Source organism: Culex pipiens, chromosome 3 (assembly GCF_016801865.2).
Source record: "Culex pipiens pallens isolate TS chromosome 3, TS_CPP_V2, whole genome shotgun sequence".
Lineage (NCBI taxonomy): Eukaryota > Metazoa > Arthropoda > Insecta > Diptera > Culicidae > Culex > Culex pipiens.
In genome coordinates, this window is record NC_068939.1 from 185,027,190 (window position 1) to 185,046,453 (window position 19,264).

General features: G+C 42.6%; 2 protein-coding genes across 3 annotated transcripts; one reads left to right on the top strand and one right to left on the bottom strand.

Annotated features, from left to right (window-relative positions):
* The first annotated feature begins 407 nt into the window (after nt 1-407).
* Nucleotides 408-7,128, top strand: LOC120414342 (arrestin domain-containing protein 17). The gene is made up of 3 exons (XM_039575498.2): nt 408-877; nt 4,691-5,668; nt 5,899-7,128. The coding sequence occupies exons 1-3, from the start codon at nt 763-765 to the stop codon at nt 6,048-6,050; spliced, it is 1,245 nt and encodes a 414-aa protein (XP_039431432.1). The 5' UTR covers nt 408-762; the 3' UTR covers nt 6,051-7,128.
* Nucleotides 7,129-10,308: 3,180 nt separating this feature from the next.
* LOC120414325 (jmjC domain-containing histone demethylation protein 1) lies at nt 10,309-17,969 on the bottom strand. Of its 2 annotated transcripts, none has more exons than XM_039575462.2 (4): nt 17,059-17,969; nt 14,937-15,097; nt 12,808-14,725; nt 10,309-12,741 (listed from the first exon to the last, which is right to left on the bottom strand). In XM_039575462.2, the coding sequence occupies exons 1-4, from the start codon at nt 17,104-17,106 to the stop codon at nt 11,224-11,226; spliced, it is 3,645 nt and encodes a 1,214-aa protein (XP_039431396.1). In that variant the 5' UTR covers nt 17,107-17,969; the 3' UTR covers nt 10,309-11,223. The 2 variants fall into 2 exon arrangements, with proteins under 2 accessions (XP_039431396.1, XP_052565351.1); XM_052709391.1 differs by lacking the exon at nt 17,059-17,969 and adding an exon at nt 15,498-15,813.
* Nucleotides 17,970-19,264: the final 1,295 nt, after the last annotated feature.

A 19,264-nucleotide genomic window follows, 5' to 3' on the forward strand; every position in this document is an offset into this window, starting at 1 on the left:
AGAAATAAATAAGCAAAACAATTCAAAAGGGCCGTTGTGGGTTTGTAAACAAAGAGTATATCCTGCTCACGCTAAAGGATGTTTACATCTATGAAAGGGATACACTCTTTGTTCACAAACCAGCAACGGCCCTTTTGCATCGTTTTGCTAGAATTTTTTTACGTTTTATTTGTTTCTTTACTGTCCTAAAAAAAAGGAAATTTAATGATAAATATTTGACAACCAAAATAAACTATCGTATGCTGGGCTTCTTTTTAAGATTTTTCCAAGAATCTATAGACATTCCTTTTTACCACCACGCTGACACCAGCAAAACTCTCCCACTTTGCTCGATAGAAACCTTTGCCTGTTTAAGCCGCGATTACTCCATCGCACACACCACCAACCGGTCTGAGCCCCTCTTCGGAGAGTTAGTGTTAGAGGGTGTAGACGACGACGGACTGCAATCACGACCGAATTTGCCGACGACGACGCGGCAGTAGCCAGAGGAGTTCCATCACGTCCGACAAAGTCCCAAAATTGCTGCTGCTATTTTCGGTGGATTGAATTGTGTTTTTTTGTTGGTTCGAGATTGGATCCGGACACTTGCGGAAATTTGCTTGAAATATTGCTACAGTATTGCACGGCTTCAGTCACACCAGCAGCAGCAGTTGAGTGATATCTCAGGGGGAGGGCCGTGTTGTGACGAGGTACCAACTACAGGCAGGAGGTACATCTTTGACTGAGTGACTAAAAGGTGCAGCATCCGAGCGGCAGAACAGGATGGGACTCAAGGACTGTGAAATTGAGCTGGACAACCCGTACAACACGTATTACGCTGGCCAGACCGTGAACGGGAAAGTTACGTTCACCTTCGATTCGCCGAAGAAAGTTCGAGGTAATTTTTGGTTGTGGCAAAGACAATCATTAGAATATGTGTAGGACCATAAATAGCGTTTCGATGACATCATCCGGCTGTCGAAAGTCTGCGATGATTCGTGGTATAGAGGAACATAGCATGTACATATAACCGAGCCGGTGCAGTGGTTTCGCGTTACAGTCCAGTTGGCAGGTTTCGGGGGTGTTCCGTAAGTGCTAACCTTCAGCTTGAAGTCAGTGCCGAAAGCGAAGACACTGCACTGATGATGGCAATATATCCTAAAAACAGCAGCCAACAACACCTCACTCAAAGACGTATGATTCAACGCCGCTGATTGATGACGGTCAAAACTATGTGACCTTTGATATCAAACCAAGAATTTGTGTTTAATGTGTCACGAGTTACAATGATCAACGAGAGATGTGTGATAAGAACGCGTAACATTGGGCACGGCCAGCCCCACCCATACAAAGATTTGAGATTTGGGAATGTTCGGAAGAAGACGACACTGCTAGTAGGCACAAGCATGCTCGCAGCGAAAAACGAGTGGAATGATAATTATTTTTATAAATAAACCTTGGGGCGCTTAACGCATCGCCACGAGACAAAGAGTGTGCATGCATCCGACCAACGCCGGGATTAGAACTGTGTGAGAGGAGTTGGAGCTGCGTGCTTTTGGGCGATGTTCGCTGCCTCTTAGATTGTTTACGCTAATTTAATCAAATTTCGTGAATACTTTCTTAGATCATGCAAATGCTATTCATGCAAATTAATTATCACTGAATTGGCACCATTTGAAATGATATTGTCTTTCCCATTTAATATTTGTGTTTGAATATTATTAAATGGGGTATTGGGGTAATTCTCTACCAACTCACACGAAACGGGAAAAGTTGCCCCGACCCTCTTCGATTTGCGTGAAACATTGTCTTAAGGGGTAACTTTTGTCCCTGATCACAAATCCGAGGTCCGTTTTTTGATACCTCGTGACGGAAGGGCGGTAAGAACCTTCAATTTTTGAACATGCGGAAAAGAGGTGTTTTTCAATAATTTTCAGGTTTCAGGTCGTTTCAGGTGATGAGATAGAAATTTGGTGTCAAAGAGACTTTTATGTAAAATTAGACGCCCGATTTGATGGCGTACTCCGAATTCCGAAAAAAACGTATTTTTCATCGAAAAAAACACTAAATTTTTTTGAAGAACTCTGCCATTTTCCGTTACTCGACTGTAAAATTTTTTGGAGCTTGTCATTTTAAGGGAAATTTTATGTACTTTACGAATCTACATTGACCCAGAAGGGTCAATTTTTTATTTAGAACAAAAATTTTCATTTTAAAATTTCGTGTTATTTCTAACTTTGCAGGGTTATTTTTAAGAGTGTAATAATGTTCTACAAAAATGTAGAGCAGACAGAAACAAAAATTTTGATATATAAACATAAGGGGTTAGCTTAGAAACATCACGAGTTATCGCGATTTTACGAAAAAAAAAGTTACTTTTTGCGTTTCTCTTTGTTTCGTCGTTCGTGTCTGTCGTGGGTGACCATGAGAGGCCATGATCAACGACGACCAACATTTTTAAAACTTTTTTTTCGTAAAATCGCAATAACTCGTGATGTTTATAAGCAAACCCCTTATGTCTATATATTAAAATTTTTGTTATTGTCCGCTCTACAACTTTGTAGAACATTGTTACATTTTAAAAAATAACCCTGCAAAGTTAGAAAAAACACGAAATTTTAAAATGAAAAATTTTGTTCTAAATGAAAAAATGACCCTTCTGGGTCAATGTAGATTCGAAAAGTACATTAAATTTCCCTTAAAATGACATGTTCCAAAAAAAATTACAGTCGAGTAACGGAAAATGGCAGAGTTTTTAAAACTTTTTTAGTGTTTTTTTCGATGAAAAATACGTTTTTCGCAATTCTGAGTACGCCATCAAATCTGGCGTCAAATTTACATAAAAGTCTCTTTGACACCAAATTTGTATGTCATCACCTTTTCAGGCTGCAAATTATTGAAAAACACCTCTTTTTTCGCATGTTCAAAAATGGAAGGGGTCGTACCGCCCCTCCGTCACGAGATTTCAAAAAACGGACCTCGGATTCGTGATCAGGGACAAAAGTTACCCCTTAGGACAAAGTTTCACGCAAATCGAAGATGGGTCGGGGCAACTTTTCCCGATTTCGTGTGAGTTGGTAGAGAATTACCCTTTTCAGATTTTTTTTTTTCAATCTTGGGAAAATTGCAAAAAAAAACAATTTTGGATGGATTTGTAAAAATGTACAAAAAATACATGACAATAAAATTCTGGCTGAATTATTGCGCAATAACCACTAACTTGGACTTAACACTGAATTATTGCTATCGATCGCACTATTGCGACTTGTCAAACTGCCTTGGAAAATTTTGAATTTACTAAAAAATGATCATAGCGAGCCGATGTTGCTGGCTTGTTTTCCAGCTTTCAATCGCAATTTTAAAGTGCGAATGTCCAGTTTGGTGGAAACTGCGACTGGGAATGTAAATAAACAACTCCTGGTTGCCTAGTTTTTCCAATTCTTGTTGTCAAAAGTGCGAGAGAAAAGTGCGGGCCTAGGGGAAATCTACCCTTTCCAATCAAACACCTATCTTCGTCATATGGAGAGTTTGATGCTCGATTAAAGCTCCAAAAATACTATTTGGGCTATAAACTTACCAGCAACAGCACCACCTCGAGTAAGCACGCAAATGTATGCCACTAACTGGCCAAAAAGATCACATTTAATGCACTTTTGATCATAATTTGTATTTTGCGAGACCACTTCTCATCATTTTGTTGGCACACACAGTGACACACACGAGAATCCCTCAAGCGCTTAATGAATATCGCCAAAATTAACTTTTCACTTTCGCTTACTTTTTCACGGCGCTTAAGATATGAAATTGCTTCCAACTACCGGCAACATGTTCTTTTGACCGTTACTTAGTCACTCACTTGAAGAATAATCCCGAAATATGTAATAAATTAGCAAGCGCCATCAAAAAAACAAACGCGCCAAGTCGTTTGACGTTTCAATTTTCACTTTGCATTCAAATCGAAGGCTGAAGAAAACCGAGCGAGAGACGAAGGCAAAAAAGAACAAAGGCTGGCCGTCAACACCACCAGCAGCACAGCCAGCGATGCCAGGAAACTTTCCCTATAAATGCCACTTTTCGTGAGTGTTCGTTTGAACTGTCAGCGCAAATGGCAACACTCGACAGAGTGTTGGAAGAAAAAAGAACTAAGCCGATATTAGAAAAATGGGCGTGGCCCAATGCATTCGCCTCGATTAGAATACCCTTGGGATTTTTTTTTTTGTTAAATGCTTGGTAAAGAAATAGAATAACTTTTAGTGAAAGTGAAAATAAACAGAAATGTTCACAAAAACTTGCTCTACTCGTTGGTGTACTTGGTTTTAGTAAAATTCAAGGGAGACTCTAGATTATCCAGCATCATTCAAACACGACCGCTTATTAGGATTAAAATGGGTAGATTTCCCCTATATTGACTGGTTTGTAAAAATATCTTTACCATACAAAGTTTTTTTTTTTTTTCATAAACGCAATAAAAATCTTATTTACGATAAACTGCAAAAAAAATAAAAATGAGGTTTTTGCGAAAATTTACGAAAATAGCCACCCTAATACAGCATAGGTCACCCTAATGGCTAAACAAAACAATATGGGTCTAATTATTTCGGCCAAGGAACCCCCACATCAATTTTGGGCCTGAACGGAGAACTTTTTTTTCGAATCATGCTGTTTTGTGGGGAATTACTGTTATAACAGGTGTAAATTGCTTTCACCCTAGGAATCGTGATAAAGTTCGCCGGTGAAGCGGAAACCAAGTGGAGCCAAACCGAAACGAAAACCGATCAGGAGGGAAAGCAGTACGAAAGTACGACGAACCTGACCGGCCAGGAAGAGTACTTCCAAATCCAGTACTATCTGTTGGGCGGTAAAAACAGCAAAGAAATCGAACTGGAAGCGAAAAGTCACACGTATCCGTTCACCTGTGCTCTTCCGCCGACACTTCCGTCCTCATTCGAGGGAGAATGGGGCTTCGTGAGGTATACGATAAAGGTCACGCTGGATAGGCCGTGGAAGTTTGATCAGGACTTGAAGATGGCGTTTACCGTCATTTCGCCGGTTGATCTCAACCAGAATCCAAGGGTAAAGGATCCATTCAAGCTGGAGCTGGAGAAGACGTTCTGCTGCTTTTGCTGTGCCTCTGGTCCGCTCAGCCTGATTATCCACATTCCAGTGACGGGATTCGTTTCCGGTCAGACGATTCCGCTGACGATCGAGTGCGATAACGCTAGTAACGTTGGGGTTGAATCGGTTAAGCTGACCATGCGCAAGCTGCTGGCCTTCCACGTGATGACTCCACGTCGTGAGACCAAAAAGAAAAAGGAAGTCATCTCGGAAATCTCCGTCGGTCCGGTCGAGGGTGGCAACAGCCAAACCTGGAGCCAGCACATTCAAATTCCTCCACTGCCACCGTCCAACCTCGTCAACTGTGGCATCATCGACGTCGATTACGACATCAAGGTGGAAGCTGTGGTGTCCGGGCCGCACGCCAACCTGGACGGAAACATCCCGATTGTGGTGGGAACGGTTCCGTTGGCGTCGTTCCAGCCTCCGCCGCCATACACTGACAATCCTCCGATTACGGACGACCCGTCGATGCTGCCAACCCAACCGGTTAGCCCGGCCAGCCCACCAAACGGCACTGGTGGTGCCCTGGGCTGGAACATTGCCGGTTCGGAAAATCCGTACCCCAACATACGTAAGTTAAGATTCCGCAGTTGAACAAACGTAAATCATTGAAATTTTCTTTCAAAAATTCGTCAATACAAGTAACTGTCAAACGCGTGGTGAATTTAGACTGCCGTGGTGAATTTCTGATCATTTGAATTGACCAGTAAATCGCTGATTAATGGATTTCCGATGAGATTTACGCCTGTTTGTCTGTGATAACTTCTTGTGATATAACAGAAATATTTTTTTTTTTTGCAGCGCCGCCAACATTTGCGGAAGCCACATTCAGGGCGCCAAACATTTCGAATAAAAATGACAGCGAGTTCACTCGATTTGTTGGCCCGGCGGATTATGCCCCGCGGTATCCGACGTATGCGTTCGCTCCGTCCGCACCCCCGGCTGATTTGTAGATCATCAGTTTAAAATTTGGAATTGTTTGATTGTTTTGTTGTACCCCAAATAGAAGGTACATATTTTTCGAAACATCTCTGTTACCACTCACTTTCAATCAAATCACATCAAAAAGAATTCTCAAAATGAGCAAAAGAACAATCACCGTAATCTGTTACATTTGAATTAATTTCACAATTTTTTAAGAAACGCACAGCAACAAAACTGAAACTGAAAGATATTTTTTTGAAAAACAACATCCTACCATAAATTGCATGTAAGAATATAAATAAACTATACAAGAAACATATATATATTTTAACAAACTTCTTCACGACGTGTCAAAAAGCACGTGGTGCTCTAAGCTTACCGATTAATCAAGGTGCATATTCTACTGGCTAATACTTATCTCTGCCTTACACCTCTTCATAATAATAAAACGCGTAGAGAATTCAACTATAGAGTCATACATCACAAATAAGTAGTTACTTTTTTTCATTTTACGATAAATCCGCGCCGCAGGAATAAAAAGAACACGACGTCAAACTGAAAAGAAGACTGTCTCGTACTGCCCATGATCGCATAAATGTCCCATATGCATTTTCATCACTTTTGAGTTAATGATGCAGTTTGGTTCAAAATCGTGTGCTCTTTCTAAAGAGCCTATAACATCCAGTACTTTGTTCTAGAAATCGGGAGGAAATCCAGTTTTTTCGTGAAAACTTAACACGTAGCCTTATGTGTGGGACAAACTTGCCTTGCGTTTTTCTCAGCTTGCTGTTTTTGCATATGGGACATTTATGCGATCATGGGCAGCGTAGTACATTGAATAGAGTGCCTAGCTGTGGAAGTATTGCCAAAACCCGAAAGTCAACAAATAGCGTCTGCTGAAAATCCGACAATTTAAGGAAGAAATGAGAGAAAACAAAATACACGTGAATTTACTCTGTTCGATCGTTGCTATCAGCCATGCAAGAATGATCTTGTAAAAAAATGCAAAGCTTGTGGAAGAATAAAATGTGCTTGCATGTTGTGCTTCTTTTTTATTATTTGCTGTAAACTTCTTTAAAACATAAAAATATAGCATTTCTAAACAGAGCAGGGTTGTTTTATTGGGTTCATGTGAAGAGAAGTCCAACACTTTGATTTTTACAGTAGATCAACGATGTAAATATTAGGTCGACGATCGTTGATCTAATTATTTAGATCGGTGTTATAAATAATACAATCGTTTTTTGTGAAACGATTTTTATCTTATTTTTTTATGTTTGCATAAATATTAAAATCCACCAATGCAACAATCAAAAACAATATTCAAATTTAAACTAATTTTCACTATTAAAATAAAATCAAATATTTCAATTATTTAATATTTATATATTTTTATCTTGGAACATTCAACAATTTCACAAACGTAGCCAGTCCGATGAAAGTATGCTGGAATGTCTTTAGGGTTGATAACGGCTCAAGCACTTTTCTTGTCAGTCACAATAACTGCGATACATTCTGGAACACTCGAAAATGTAATGTAAAAATTAAAGCGGCCAGACCTACTGCGCTGTGTTTACCGTAGAGGGGGTTCTATGAACGGATCACATTTCACAGAATCTACAGCGAAGAAAGAATGCGTGGACTTATCGTTTCAAACGCTCCAGTTTATAATTGCATAAATATTATGTGGGTCGTAATATGGGTCATTCCACCTGAAGTGTGCAAGAAAAAATGCAAATTTGAAAATTACCATCTCCGATTCTGCTCAAATTTGGCAGAGCTGTTAAGACTATCAAAACATGCAAAAATCCCGAATTTCATCAAAATCGGACCACCCCCTCCATTTTTGTACCCTCCCAAAAAATCGACTTTTTGGCGATTTTTGAGCGAAACCCCTATCTTCAAACGACGATAACTCAGGAACAACAAATCTTAGAGGGTCGATCTTAGACTCAATTTTGAAGGAAATTGGACGTAGAATCCATTTCCGTGATCAAAATTTAGATTAAAATATGTTTTCTACCTGTATTGCGCAATTGAAAACTTTAAATGGCCGTATCTCAAAACAGCCCTATTTATTTTTTAAATTTGACCTCACCATCGTATTCCCCGTCCGATTTTACATAAGAATCACTTATCGACAGAAAGGAATTTGTTTCGTTCCAGAGATATCGAATTTTAAAGTTTTTAGTTTTTGAGATTACCTACATTAGCTTCATTCGCCGCATATGCTAGAAGCACTCAGAAGCGCTGTTCAATAACTGCTACCTGGTTATTTATTGAATTAAGATTTCATCCCAAATAATCATTAGCAAATAAGGCAAAAATGTAATGTACACCACTGTAGGAAACTGCTGTATACGGTGAATTTGTGTGCTAGCCCACAGTATAAAGCAAGAACGACACGCAATACAGGGCAGAATGGAATTCCCGCAAAGCTAGCAGGAAATTGTAATTGATCTTGTAACTTAAGAAAAAGTGTACGATACATTATCGTGTTAAAAATTATGAATTAATATGAACAAAACTCTCGTGAAGCATGATTAAGGAGGAGGATTTCTGGAAAGTATAAAACTGGAAAAAGGTAAGAAAATCACAACGATTAATCTGATTTATTATCTAGTTGTGTTATTATTCAGTTGTGTTCATTTTGACACCGTCCGAACAATAATCTTTTTTTTGTTTGTCAATCATTTCGAAATCTTGGAAGACGATACAGCTGCTATCCACATGTATCAGAAGTATATGGTATTGCTTTTGAAATTAAATGTACCAGAATTGAAAAAAAATCATCAATTATTCTGATGCAACACATTATAAAAATCGGTTTAATATGATCAATCTTTCAAACCCTAAGGCAGAATTTGGGGTTTTTGCTGAATGGCACTATTTCGCTACCGCACATGGCAAAAGCTCTAGAACCCATGAGAATTATTTCATCTACTACAGCCAGCTCTACATTTGTTCTCGTTTCAAATAAAAGAAGAAATAAAAGAAATAATTTGAGAAAGTGGGAAGAAATGAGGAATTAGAAAAAATATGAAAATAATAGAATAATGATAAATTTTCGAAAGTTGTATTGTAAAAACTCTGTAGCATTTGCAAATAAATATTAAAAGTTCAAATTTTACTTAATATGGTTCAATGACACTGAGATCAGGAAAAATAGTGCATTAAAAATTACCCAATAAATCAAAAAATAGATTGTTCAAGGTATTGATTATCTCAAAATCGTATAAAATTGAAAAAATAATTCATCTTACAGAACACCAGGTAGTTATTATTGATCAGCACGACTGAGTGCTTCTAGCAGATGCGGCGAGTGTAGATATTATAGGTAATTTCAAATACTTAAAACTTTAAAATTCGATATCTCTGGAACGAAAAATATTCCTTTCTGTCGATAAGTGATTCTTATGTAAAATCGGACGGGGAATACGATGGTGAGGTCAAATTTAAAAAATAAATAGGGCTGTTTTGAGATACGGCCATTTAATGTTTTCAATTGCGCAATACAGGTAGAAAACATATTTTAATCTAAATTTTGATCACGGAAATGGATTCTACGTCCAATTTCCTTCAAAATTGAGTCTAAGACCGACCCTCTAAGATTTGTGGTTCCTGAGTTATCGTCGTTTGAAGATAGGGGTTTCGCTCAAAAATCGCCAAAAAGTCGATTTTTTGGGAGGGTACAAAAATGGAGGGGGTGGTCCGATTTTGATGAAATTCGGGATTTTTGCATGTTTTGATAGTCTTAACAGCTCTGCCAAATTTGAGCAGAATCGGAGATGGTAATTTTCAAATGGTGTTCCGCTTCAGGTGGAATGACCCATATAGAGTTTATTCTGATTCGTTTCACTTTTGTTTCAACGTATTTAACGAGCAGGTGTAGGAGGTATTAGACTATGACAAACTAACAAATTCGCACTTTTTGACAGTTTGCCTTCTTTGTTTATTTGCAGAATCGTCAGCCTGCATACATTTTGCTTTGTATGGTGAGTGTTCCGCAAACATATTTGCGAGTTTGGAAAACTGTGGAACACGAAAAAAAATATAGCTGACATTCGAAGTAGCGAAATTTGAATAAGCGAATCAGCTCTGTATATCTAGATTACTTTTTCAAAACAACCAATGTGCCATGGGTTTCCTATGTACATAGGACCTTTTGAAAAAGTAAGCGAGATATGAGATTGTTTGAAGTAATCAGGATGCACATTTCACTTCAAATCCCTGGTACCAAGGGTTATGTTTTGGGCATTCTCAAAAGATACCAAAGGTCACTCTCAATCACAATTGTTTTTAGAATTTATTTACAAATAGTGGGCTCCACGATTAGCAATATTTCTGGTTGAATAGATAAATTTCATGTCAGATTTTTGTGTGTGTTTTCTGTATCTAACGTTTACTGGTGACAGCAATAGTTGTCTTCTCTAATACAGCTCAAGATGAAACTATGATCTATTCAAGTTCTAGATGCCAAGAACGAGGGTGTTTTTCCGATACTATTCATCCTACATCTATTGTGTGTTTATGTGTGTTGTATAATCGTAATAGAAAAACGTCACATAAATTGCACGCTTTTTTTCTCACTACTCTACCTTTCTCTACTCGGATAAAATAAACACGAATGTTTTCTCACTAAAGCTCCTCAACTAAAACACATAATATATGTCTTGCTAATGTTTTTTCTTATCATGAAAATCACAATAAATTATGCGAAAAGTGGCAGAATAAACGACACTACGAAATAAACGTTTTACTTTAAATTGTGGTTCCTCTGTGCTTACAATGAATCTGTTGTCTACGCGTTAAAAACTAAAATACAGATGCTTTTGAAGCAATGCTGCTCGTCGTCCTACTCTGAATTGCATGCTGCGGAAAATGGAAATCTTTCACTTGAACAAATTTTACGGTGCATAAAGCTTCACTCATTATTATTTTACGTCCATCTACAATTAATACAGTGTGTACACATAATTGAATGTTGGGGAAACAAGAATATTTTGTTACTCCTCCTGCAACTTAAAACGTAGTCTTTGGCTTTTGTTTGTGTGTATGTGTTGTAAAGTTTAAATTCTAAAAAAAACACGTTCTATTTCTTAATTCACTCAACTACTCTGTGTGCTCTTATCTGGCTACTTTTATGCTTCTTGAAGAGAAAAATAGTAGTGAAAGTGTTCTAAAATGGCATCAAAACTGAGTTTACTGAGCCGGTTTTCGCTTGTCGACCAGCTTGATGTCGTGCAGTTGCAGGTCATTTTTCGAAGTAGACGCAAATTTGATGACGGCCTGCGTGGTGACCTGCGGCACGTGACTCAGGTCGAGCCTGGTCAGGGCGTCGCACTTGGCCAGATGATCGAGGGACAGCTCGGTGATCAGTTTGCAGCAGCTGAGATCCAGCTCGATCAGGGTTTTGATGGCCGCCGGAGACGTTCCGATTTGTGCGATGGCTGCATCGGTGATGCGTTGACACGAGGACAGATCCAGGTGGGTCACGCTCGGCAATCCTTGGGTGATGTAGCGCAGGGCGACGTCCGAGATGTCCGTGCCGGCTAGTTTCAACATTTTGAGATTGCGGAGGCGGGATTTGGAGTCGGCAAGCCCTGGACGGGAGTCTTTCGGGGGGCTTAGGATGTCGCGAATCGCTGAATCGTTCAGTCCGGCTACGAAGCTGAGATCGAGAATTTGCAACGGCGGACACATGCACGTGTGCAGTCCCAGCACGGCCTGGATGGGTGTTCCTTGCAGGGATAAATGCTTCAGACCTGGCATTCGCGAAATCAACCACGTGACTTGCCGCTTGCCCAGTCCGATCCAGTCCATTATCAGGTGCTCCGGTTGACGGCGTACGATGGCCGTCAACAGACTAGGAGATAGTTTGTACTCTGCACAGTTCATGCGCTTCCACAGTGAAGAGTCCACCGAGATGTTGGACCACGTTTTGCAGACCAACGAACAGGCGGCCAGGGTCTCCGGGGGAAGGTAACGGAATACTGCCAGCAGACACGTCGGATCCAGTGCGTAATTTCCCGGCTGGGACAGAACGGGCGTGTGCACGTGGGCCGGCCTCACCGGGTACAGCGGCTTTTTCATTGCTTTTGTCGACGAACTGTGAATCTGATGCGCGAGCTGCGTTCTGAGCGATGACTTCTTCCTCGGCAGAGAATGATTGGGCTCACTGATGTCCACAGAGTCCTGCACACTGCTACACATACTGTTTCCATCGTCACTCTTTCTTCGCTTCGGCATCACCATACTTCCCGAAGCGTGTCTCGCATCGACACTTCCTTCTCCACTTTTCAACCCAATACCACTGCTATGTCCTGCACCGTCCATTGGTTCTTCCTTGATTTCCATTTTCACTGGTACACTGTTCGGTATCAAAGTCCCACCCATTGCCATCTTCTGATTGTCCTGTTCCGACCCGCTGGACATGTCCTCGTCCTTTATTTTCGGCTTTCGCGACAACAGGATGTTCCCACCGTTTCCACCGACGATGACCGCACTGCCCGACGAAGCAAAATCAAACAACATGTCATTCTGGAAGCGAGGAGCAACCACCACGGACATCTCGCCACTACCTGCCGTCGTACTACTCATCGGCGGCTGTATAACCGAGCCACCTATCCGGCCCACGTCCCCATGAACCGAGGACGCATCGCTGCTGACCGACAAGCGCCGAATGTCGGACGATTTCTGTCGTGCCCGGAAGTGACGTGGCTAGAAGATGTGAAGAATTGCAATCGTTAGAATAACACTACCTTCAAGCTGATCAAATGAACTTACCCTGTAGTCGGTATTCTTGCCCGATTTACAGCAAGTCGGACACTCCCAGCTATTCGGCAAGTCCTCGTTGACGATACCGTTGATTTCGGGCGCCAGCCGTTGGGCACAATCCGGGTGGGATATTTCGTAGCAAACCGAGCACTCCATCAGCGCCGACGGTCCTTCCTGCATTTGTGCCTGTAGCTTGGCCTGTGCCGGAGCCGTAATCGGTGCCTGTCTCCAGCCGTCCAGATGACAGTACGCGCACTGTGCCGTTACCGGCAGCATCGGCTGCAGACACTGCCGCATCATACAGGTCTGCTTCGCCCGCCCCGGACCTCCAAACTTGACCATATCCAGACAGAAACTGCACTCACCGCAGTCCGATCGCTGGCAAGCTTCGCAGTTCTTGCAGCGCGTTCGTCTTCTTCGTGGACCATTTCCATCCCTGCGTTCCGAACCGGAACGATTGCCACCTCCTCCTCCGCTGCTGTTATTGCCGCTATTCTTTTTGTACGGTCCACGGATTGCCCCAGGTCCTCCAGGTCGTGGCGAAACAAAGTTACGATCATCGTCTTGCTGACTCGACGGGGCCGCCATCAATCCTACTCCGTTACTGCTCGTTGGATCGTCCGTACCGATTTGGGGGTTTGGTGGGGCCAACGAGCCACTCTCAATCGGCGCTGCTAAATGCTTTGCTGGTGGCATCATGTCCTGTGTGTTTTCCTCTTGACTAGCTTGTGACGCTTCACCTTCTTCCTCGTTGGGGCCGGGCGTTTTCATGCCTTCGCCGGCGTAGTACTCGTAACGCTCGCGGAGATACGTATTATTGCTCTTGTTGAGATCGGGGTGCAGTACCGGTACTCCGGTGATTGCCTGTTCTGGATTGTCTTTGCAGTGACGCTCGACTAGGGTTCTCACGTCCTTGATCAACGCCACCGGGTCTTTTATCAAATCTGGCACGTTCTTCCGCTGTGGTGGTAAGTCGTACAAATACATGACGATCTCCTTCAATCCGAACAACTCGTAATGGGTTAAATGCACGTGGCTTTTGTCAACCAGTTCAGTTTCACGACCAGGTTCACCTTCCAAGTGCGAATGACCCAACAGGGTGTAAACGTATTTGGCCAGCACGTACCAAAGCATCTCCGTGAAGAAGGGATACCGGAACTTTTGCGGTACTTTTGTATTGTCTTCGACCTGTGCGATTTTCAACTGCTTCACGATGCCAAACGAGTGCAGGAAATTTCCACCAAACACCAGCGAATCTGTTGGTGTATAAACGGCGTGGATCCATCCGGTTGGTATGAAGAAGGTATTGCCAGCAGTAAGATACACGCGGGCGCACTTCTCGACGGTATCACCGAAAAAGATGTCCGATTGTTTACCGGACAGCACCCACTTTTCGTACAACTGCAGGTTCTTTTCCGTTGGAGGAATCAACCAGAATACTTTACTTCCTTTCAGGATATGGTACCACACCGAGGTTCCACCAAAGTCCACGTGAAAATCGGTGTAGCAGTTCTTCACCGACATTAGACAATACTTTTGCACTTTTGGGTACATCATTTCATTCAACACGTTGGTTCCCTCCACCTGGGATTCCTTCAGCTGCTTCGGCCAAACCACATCGACCCAATCGATTTGACGTACTATGTTAGGGCTCTGGACGTAGTTCTCCAGCTTCGTGTGGGAAAACTCCAGTGAGATCACGTTCAGCAGCTTTTTCTTGTTGGGATCCTCGTAGTATTTTTCCCACTCCTTCATGGTCATCTCGACGTTCTTCTGGGTGTTGACGTCCATCACATCGAGAACCCGCCGGGATCCGACGCACATCCGCACGTCGTTGATTCTGAAGTTGGGTGATGGCACTTGCAGACCTAGGCCGGTCTTCTCCTTGAACAGCAACGGTATGTTGAAACCATACTGTTGCAGGAATCTGTAACAAAAGTTGGAAAAGGTGGCAATCAGATCAATACTTTCTTCAAGATTAATTTAATGTGCAAACACCGACAACCGTTTCGCTAATCGTTTACCCTTGTCTTATCTTAATGACTTTTCGAGCGCACAAGTGTGCCTCTTTATTGGAAACCTTTACTATCGCTTTCTATAAATTGATTGTTCAAGTACAAAGTATTATCCCCACTTACCCAACGGTCAGATCGCTTCCCTTCATCTCGCGCACCATTCCGGACTGCGCGAACCGGGCCGACTCCAGCTTCTCGGCCACGCTGAAGCCCCGCGCCCCCTCGTAGTCATCATCGCCGAGGGCCCACTCTTCCGAGTACAGCTTGCGTTGCTTCCGTTCACGCTGTTTGAGAGAAGAATGTTGTGAATAAATGCTAATACGACCACTGAATACGAGACTTCTGGAAGGAGTAAGGACGGACGGTGGTGTGGGTGAAATTCTTTTGACTTCCAAGACGCTGATCCAACAAAAACGAACCGGTCTTTCCAATTCTTACCATCCCCACCTTTTCGAAAATATGTATAACACACTTGTTTGTGAGCACACGTAATCAATGTTTACATTTCACTTTCCTCATAGCCGACTTCGATTCAAACCCGATAATTGCCACCAGCCATGTCAGAGATTGGTCTCAACCTCCTTCCACTTCGCGGCTTGAGTCTTTACATTCGATAGTGCTAAACAAATCGGCATTCTTCTCACATCGTCCAGAGCTCCTCCATTTGCTCCATTCTCAGTTTACCTGCAGTCCTGTACATGTACATCTAAAGGCATAACCCCCCAACAACATCACGCAGGTTCTGTTTTCGGCGCGAACTCGCCCCTCATTCTTGCGTCCAGTCGACGCTTCCAGTCCGGAAAATGACGAAACCGAAAAATATTTTTATTTACTTCGTTCGTATACGACCTTTTGCGAGTTCTCTCGTGTCCAGGCCGGCTCATCAACCTGCTACGCCGCGCAATGTTCTGCGGAGCCAACTAAAACATCGTCTTGCTGCTCGCCTTGCTGCATGGCAAGTGATTCCGCGGCTGCTGTTCATCGTCTGGACAACCTGACCTAATGGCTGGGTGAGCCGAGCAGTTCCCGGGTTGCCAGATGTGCTTCCTTTGGTGGAGATGTATGCTGAGAAAATTTAACATCTCAGTATTGGATATTAGATTTGATCTCGACAAACTGCTCAACGATTTTTAAGGATTACGATACTCCAACTGTTGTTAAGATCCTTTCTTTTGATAGATTTTGACTCAACGAGGACATTGGAGTTTGTTCAACGATTTTCAGGATTACGATACTCCAACTATTTGCCAACACTGCTCCACTCGGATTTGGCAAAATATTCGTCTCTTCGTACATGTGCAAGTGTAGGTGCTCTCGGCTTCTCACTCGTTCTTTGGTAGCCTGTATCTGTATAAGTCACAGTCACCGAGTTGAGCTGAACTCCTACCAGTAGAGAGCCGCGTTCAGTTTTCTAACGTTCGCCAACACCGATGGATGTGTTCTCGACGTGTTCAGAGCAATATCTCGAGCATTCTGTCGTTTCGTTTCGTTCGAGCTAAGCTTAGCGTTTGCTTTTTTTGCTGCTCTCTTGCCTTTCGCCTCTGCTCGTTTACTCTTCACAGCTTCGCTGTATAGCAGCTCTTCATCGTATATGTTCCTTGCTTGCTAGCTTGCTTACATTGCGGAGCTTGACTCGCACGACGACGTCGACGTCGAAGCATGGTGAAAAATGAATGAAATCATTCTCTCGGTCGAAAATGCCGCAATGCATGTGATGATGGTGGATCGAAGTTTTTGCCTTTTTTATTATTTTTATGGTCTGTTGTAGCGGCGGTCCTGTACCTGATCGTTTCCGAGATCGTGGCTTAGTTATTTTGAAAGGTTGTCATAGGTCCCAAGCGGATTGGCCAATTCGCGCCCGCTCCCCCTATGGGCAGAATATATATTTTCCATTATGGCGTCTGCACGACCCACATTGACGGAAACGTTCGCCACCTCCTCGCAGCTCAATCAGCATGCACTTGATAATCTCGTCTCTTTTGTATCTCTCTGCATCCTCTCGACCTAAACAACCCTCCCGTAAAGAAACACGTATTTTTGCCTGTTCTTCCGTCCGCTGCTGATTTCGGGACCAGAACTGGATTCGGGGTTTCTTCTTGTTCTTCTTGTTCCCACATTGCCCGTCACCGTCACCACACCACCGCCGTCGTCGTCGTCGTCGTGACTCTCCTTGGAGGGAAGTCGTTGGGTAGAAAAAGAGGAGGGGGAGGGGGGGGGGTAGAGAAGAAGAACAACCATCACTTACTAATTGCCTCCGACTTTTGGATGGCGATATCGACACTTTATCAGACATGTTGTTGTTGGGGATGTTCCGGTGCTGGTCCACTTCCACCTGGCAGGCAGGAGGGGAAGGTGCGCACACACACACTCCTCAAGCACGTTCCGCCGTGTGACGGACCCACGCGCCTCGGACGCTCTAGCCGCGCTACGGAATTTGGCCACAAAACGGTCGATCGAACACCAAATTTTCAGCTACTTTATACTTTTCTGCCGTCGTCACGAGTCTACCACTTCTTTTCACACCATTATCCACGCAGTATGCCGTGACTTTGCACGTCACACACACGCCAGGCTCTGCCCAGCAGCACCCCAAAAAACCTGCCAACCACGGTGGACACACGAACAAAAACGGGGCCCCAGAACTCTTTAAAACACACAGCGCCTAGCCTATCAATTTTCCACTCCTTTTCTCGGACTTTTTTTTCTCTCGGATTTTTTTCTTCTCGATTAATTTTCTACGCTGGCACCAGCAGCAAAATCACAAGCACAACCTTCCGCATCGACTGCCGTTCTCTCACTCTTGTGGTGCTCTACCTCACATTGCTGTCAGCTTTGCAAATGGTCCGCGCCGACAGCACGCACACTGCGATCGCACCTGTATACCGACACGATGCTCTTGCCCGCCGCCGTCACGCACACAACCAAAACCAAGCGCTTTTTCTCTCCCGAATTGCTCTCCGCCCTAGCTGTGGCACAGTAGGCTGGCTGCCGTTGTGTTGTTGGGACGGCTCACCGTCCCCCGGAGAATCTGATTTGTCTTGCCGACCGACCGCTCGATCTTCACGCTAGTTTGTTATAATTTTCGACATTTCTTTCTCCCCGGCGCGCGCCATACACAAAGCTTGGGAAGCGGCAGCCGTATGGATGAGCGTCCACTCTGTTCAAGCGCTGGTGGCCCAATGAGCGACGCATAGCAAAGCGAACGCGAAACCGGTCCCGGTTATACACAGCAGCCCATGCACGGGGTACAGACAACTGGACGTGGTTGTTGATGATATTTTGGTAAATCCAGACAAAAATCGAAATGTGTTGTCCACGCTCCATACAAAAAAGATTTTATTTGTATGGAAATTGTCCACGATGGGCTTTGAGATTTCAAAAAGATGTCCACGTGGTTTGTGGATGGTCCCTATGACCAAAGAAGCCATTTTGTGTCGTTGGTTCATTCATACAAGGTTCCATACAATTTGGCAGCTGTCCATGCAAAAATGGTACGTAAATTTTAGAAAATCTGTATCTTTTGTAGGAATTTCCTGATCGGTTCGGTGTCTTCAGCAAAGTTGTAGGTACATATTGATGAGGACTATGCATAAAAATTAGGTACACGGAACAGTGCAATTTTTTTACCAAACTTTAAAAAAATCTATTTCCCAAAATCCATGTTTTATATACATATATATATTTTTTATATATATATATCTTGACTTTTTTTTGATAAGGTCCTATAAACAAATGTAAACATTGAGTGTATCCCTTTCACACCTTATGTCAAAGTCGATCGGAGTAAGCGGGATACACTCAATGTTTACATTTGTTTATAGGACCTTATCAAAAAAAAGTCAAGATATATTTATGAGACGGGGACAACATACCGCAACTTGTTAGCTATGGAAAAATATTGACAACAATATTGCCATCATGTTTAATAATTTTAAATGTGTTTTTTATTATTTTTTCAAATTTAAATTTTTAATGTAAAATCAAATTTGCAGACGAAAAGTAGCTGACATATTTTTGATAAACTGCACCGTTTTCAAGATGTAACCACCTTTAGCTAAAATTTAACTGAAAATACCACTACTTTTTTGAAATGGTGGTGTAGATTCCCAAACATTTTTTTTTTTTCGAAAAGTTGAGAATATTTCTTATAAAATTGCTTAAGACATTGTTCGGAGCGTTTGGTACGGTATGTCCACGCATCCTTCCTCCCCTGTTGATTCTGTGAAATGTGCCTGGCCGTTTTAATTTTTGCAATACATGTTTGGGGTTACTCGGATGTAATGCAATCATTAATATTGACAAGAAAGGACTTGGGGCGTAATCTAACCACAAGTTCTTCAAGGATGCTTTCTTCGGACTGGCTGCGCTTGTGTTCGATTAGATTAGATAAAATTGCTTAAGATATTGAAGATTGGACCACTGGTTGTTGAAATATAGCGAATATTAGAAAA

Coding starts and splice junctions, on each gene's coding strand:
- LOC120414342 (XM_039575498.2), top strand. CDS start 763: ATGGGACTCAAGGACTGTGAAATTGAGCTGGACAACCCGTACAACACG. Junction 878..4,690: donor TTCGCCGAAGAAAGTTCGAG/GTAATTTTTGGT, acceptor CTTTCACCCTAG/GAATCGTGATAAAGTTCGCC. Junction 5,669..5,898: donor AAATCCGTACCCCAACATAC/GTAAGTTAAGAT, acceptor TTTTTTTTGCAG/CGCCGCCAACATTTGCGGAA.
- LOC120414325 (XM_039575462.2), bottom strand. CDS start 17,106: ATGTCTGATAAAGTGTCGATATCGCCATCCAAAAGTCGGAGGCAATTA. Junction 15,098..17,058: donor CCAAAAGTCGGAGGCAATTA/GTAAGTGATGGT, acceptor TCTCTCAAACAG/CGTGAACGGAAGCAACGCAA. Junction 12,742..12,807: donor GCAAGAATACCGACTACAGG/GTAAGTTCATTT, acceptor CACATCTTCTAG/CCACGTCACTTCCGGGCACG.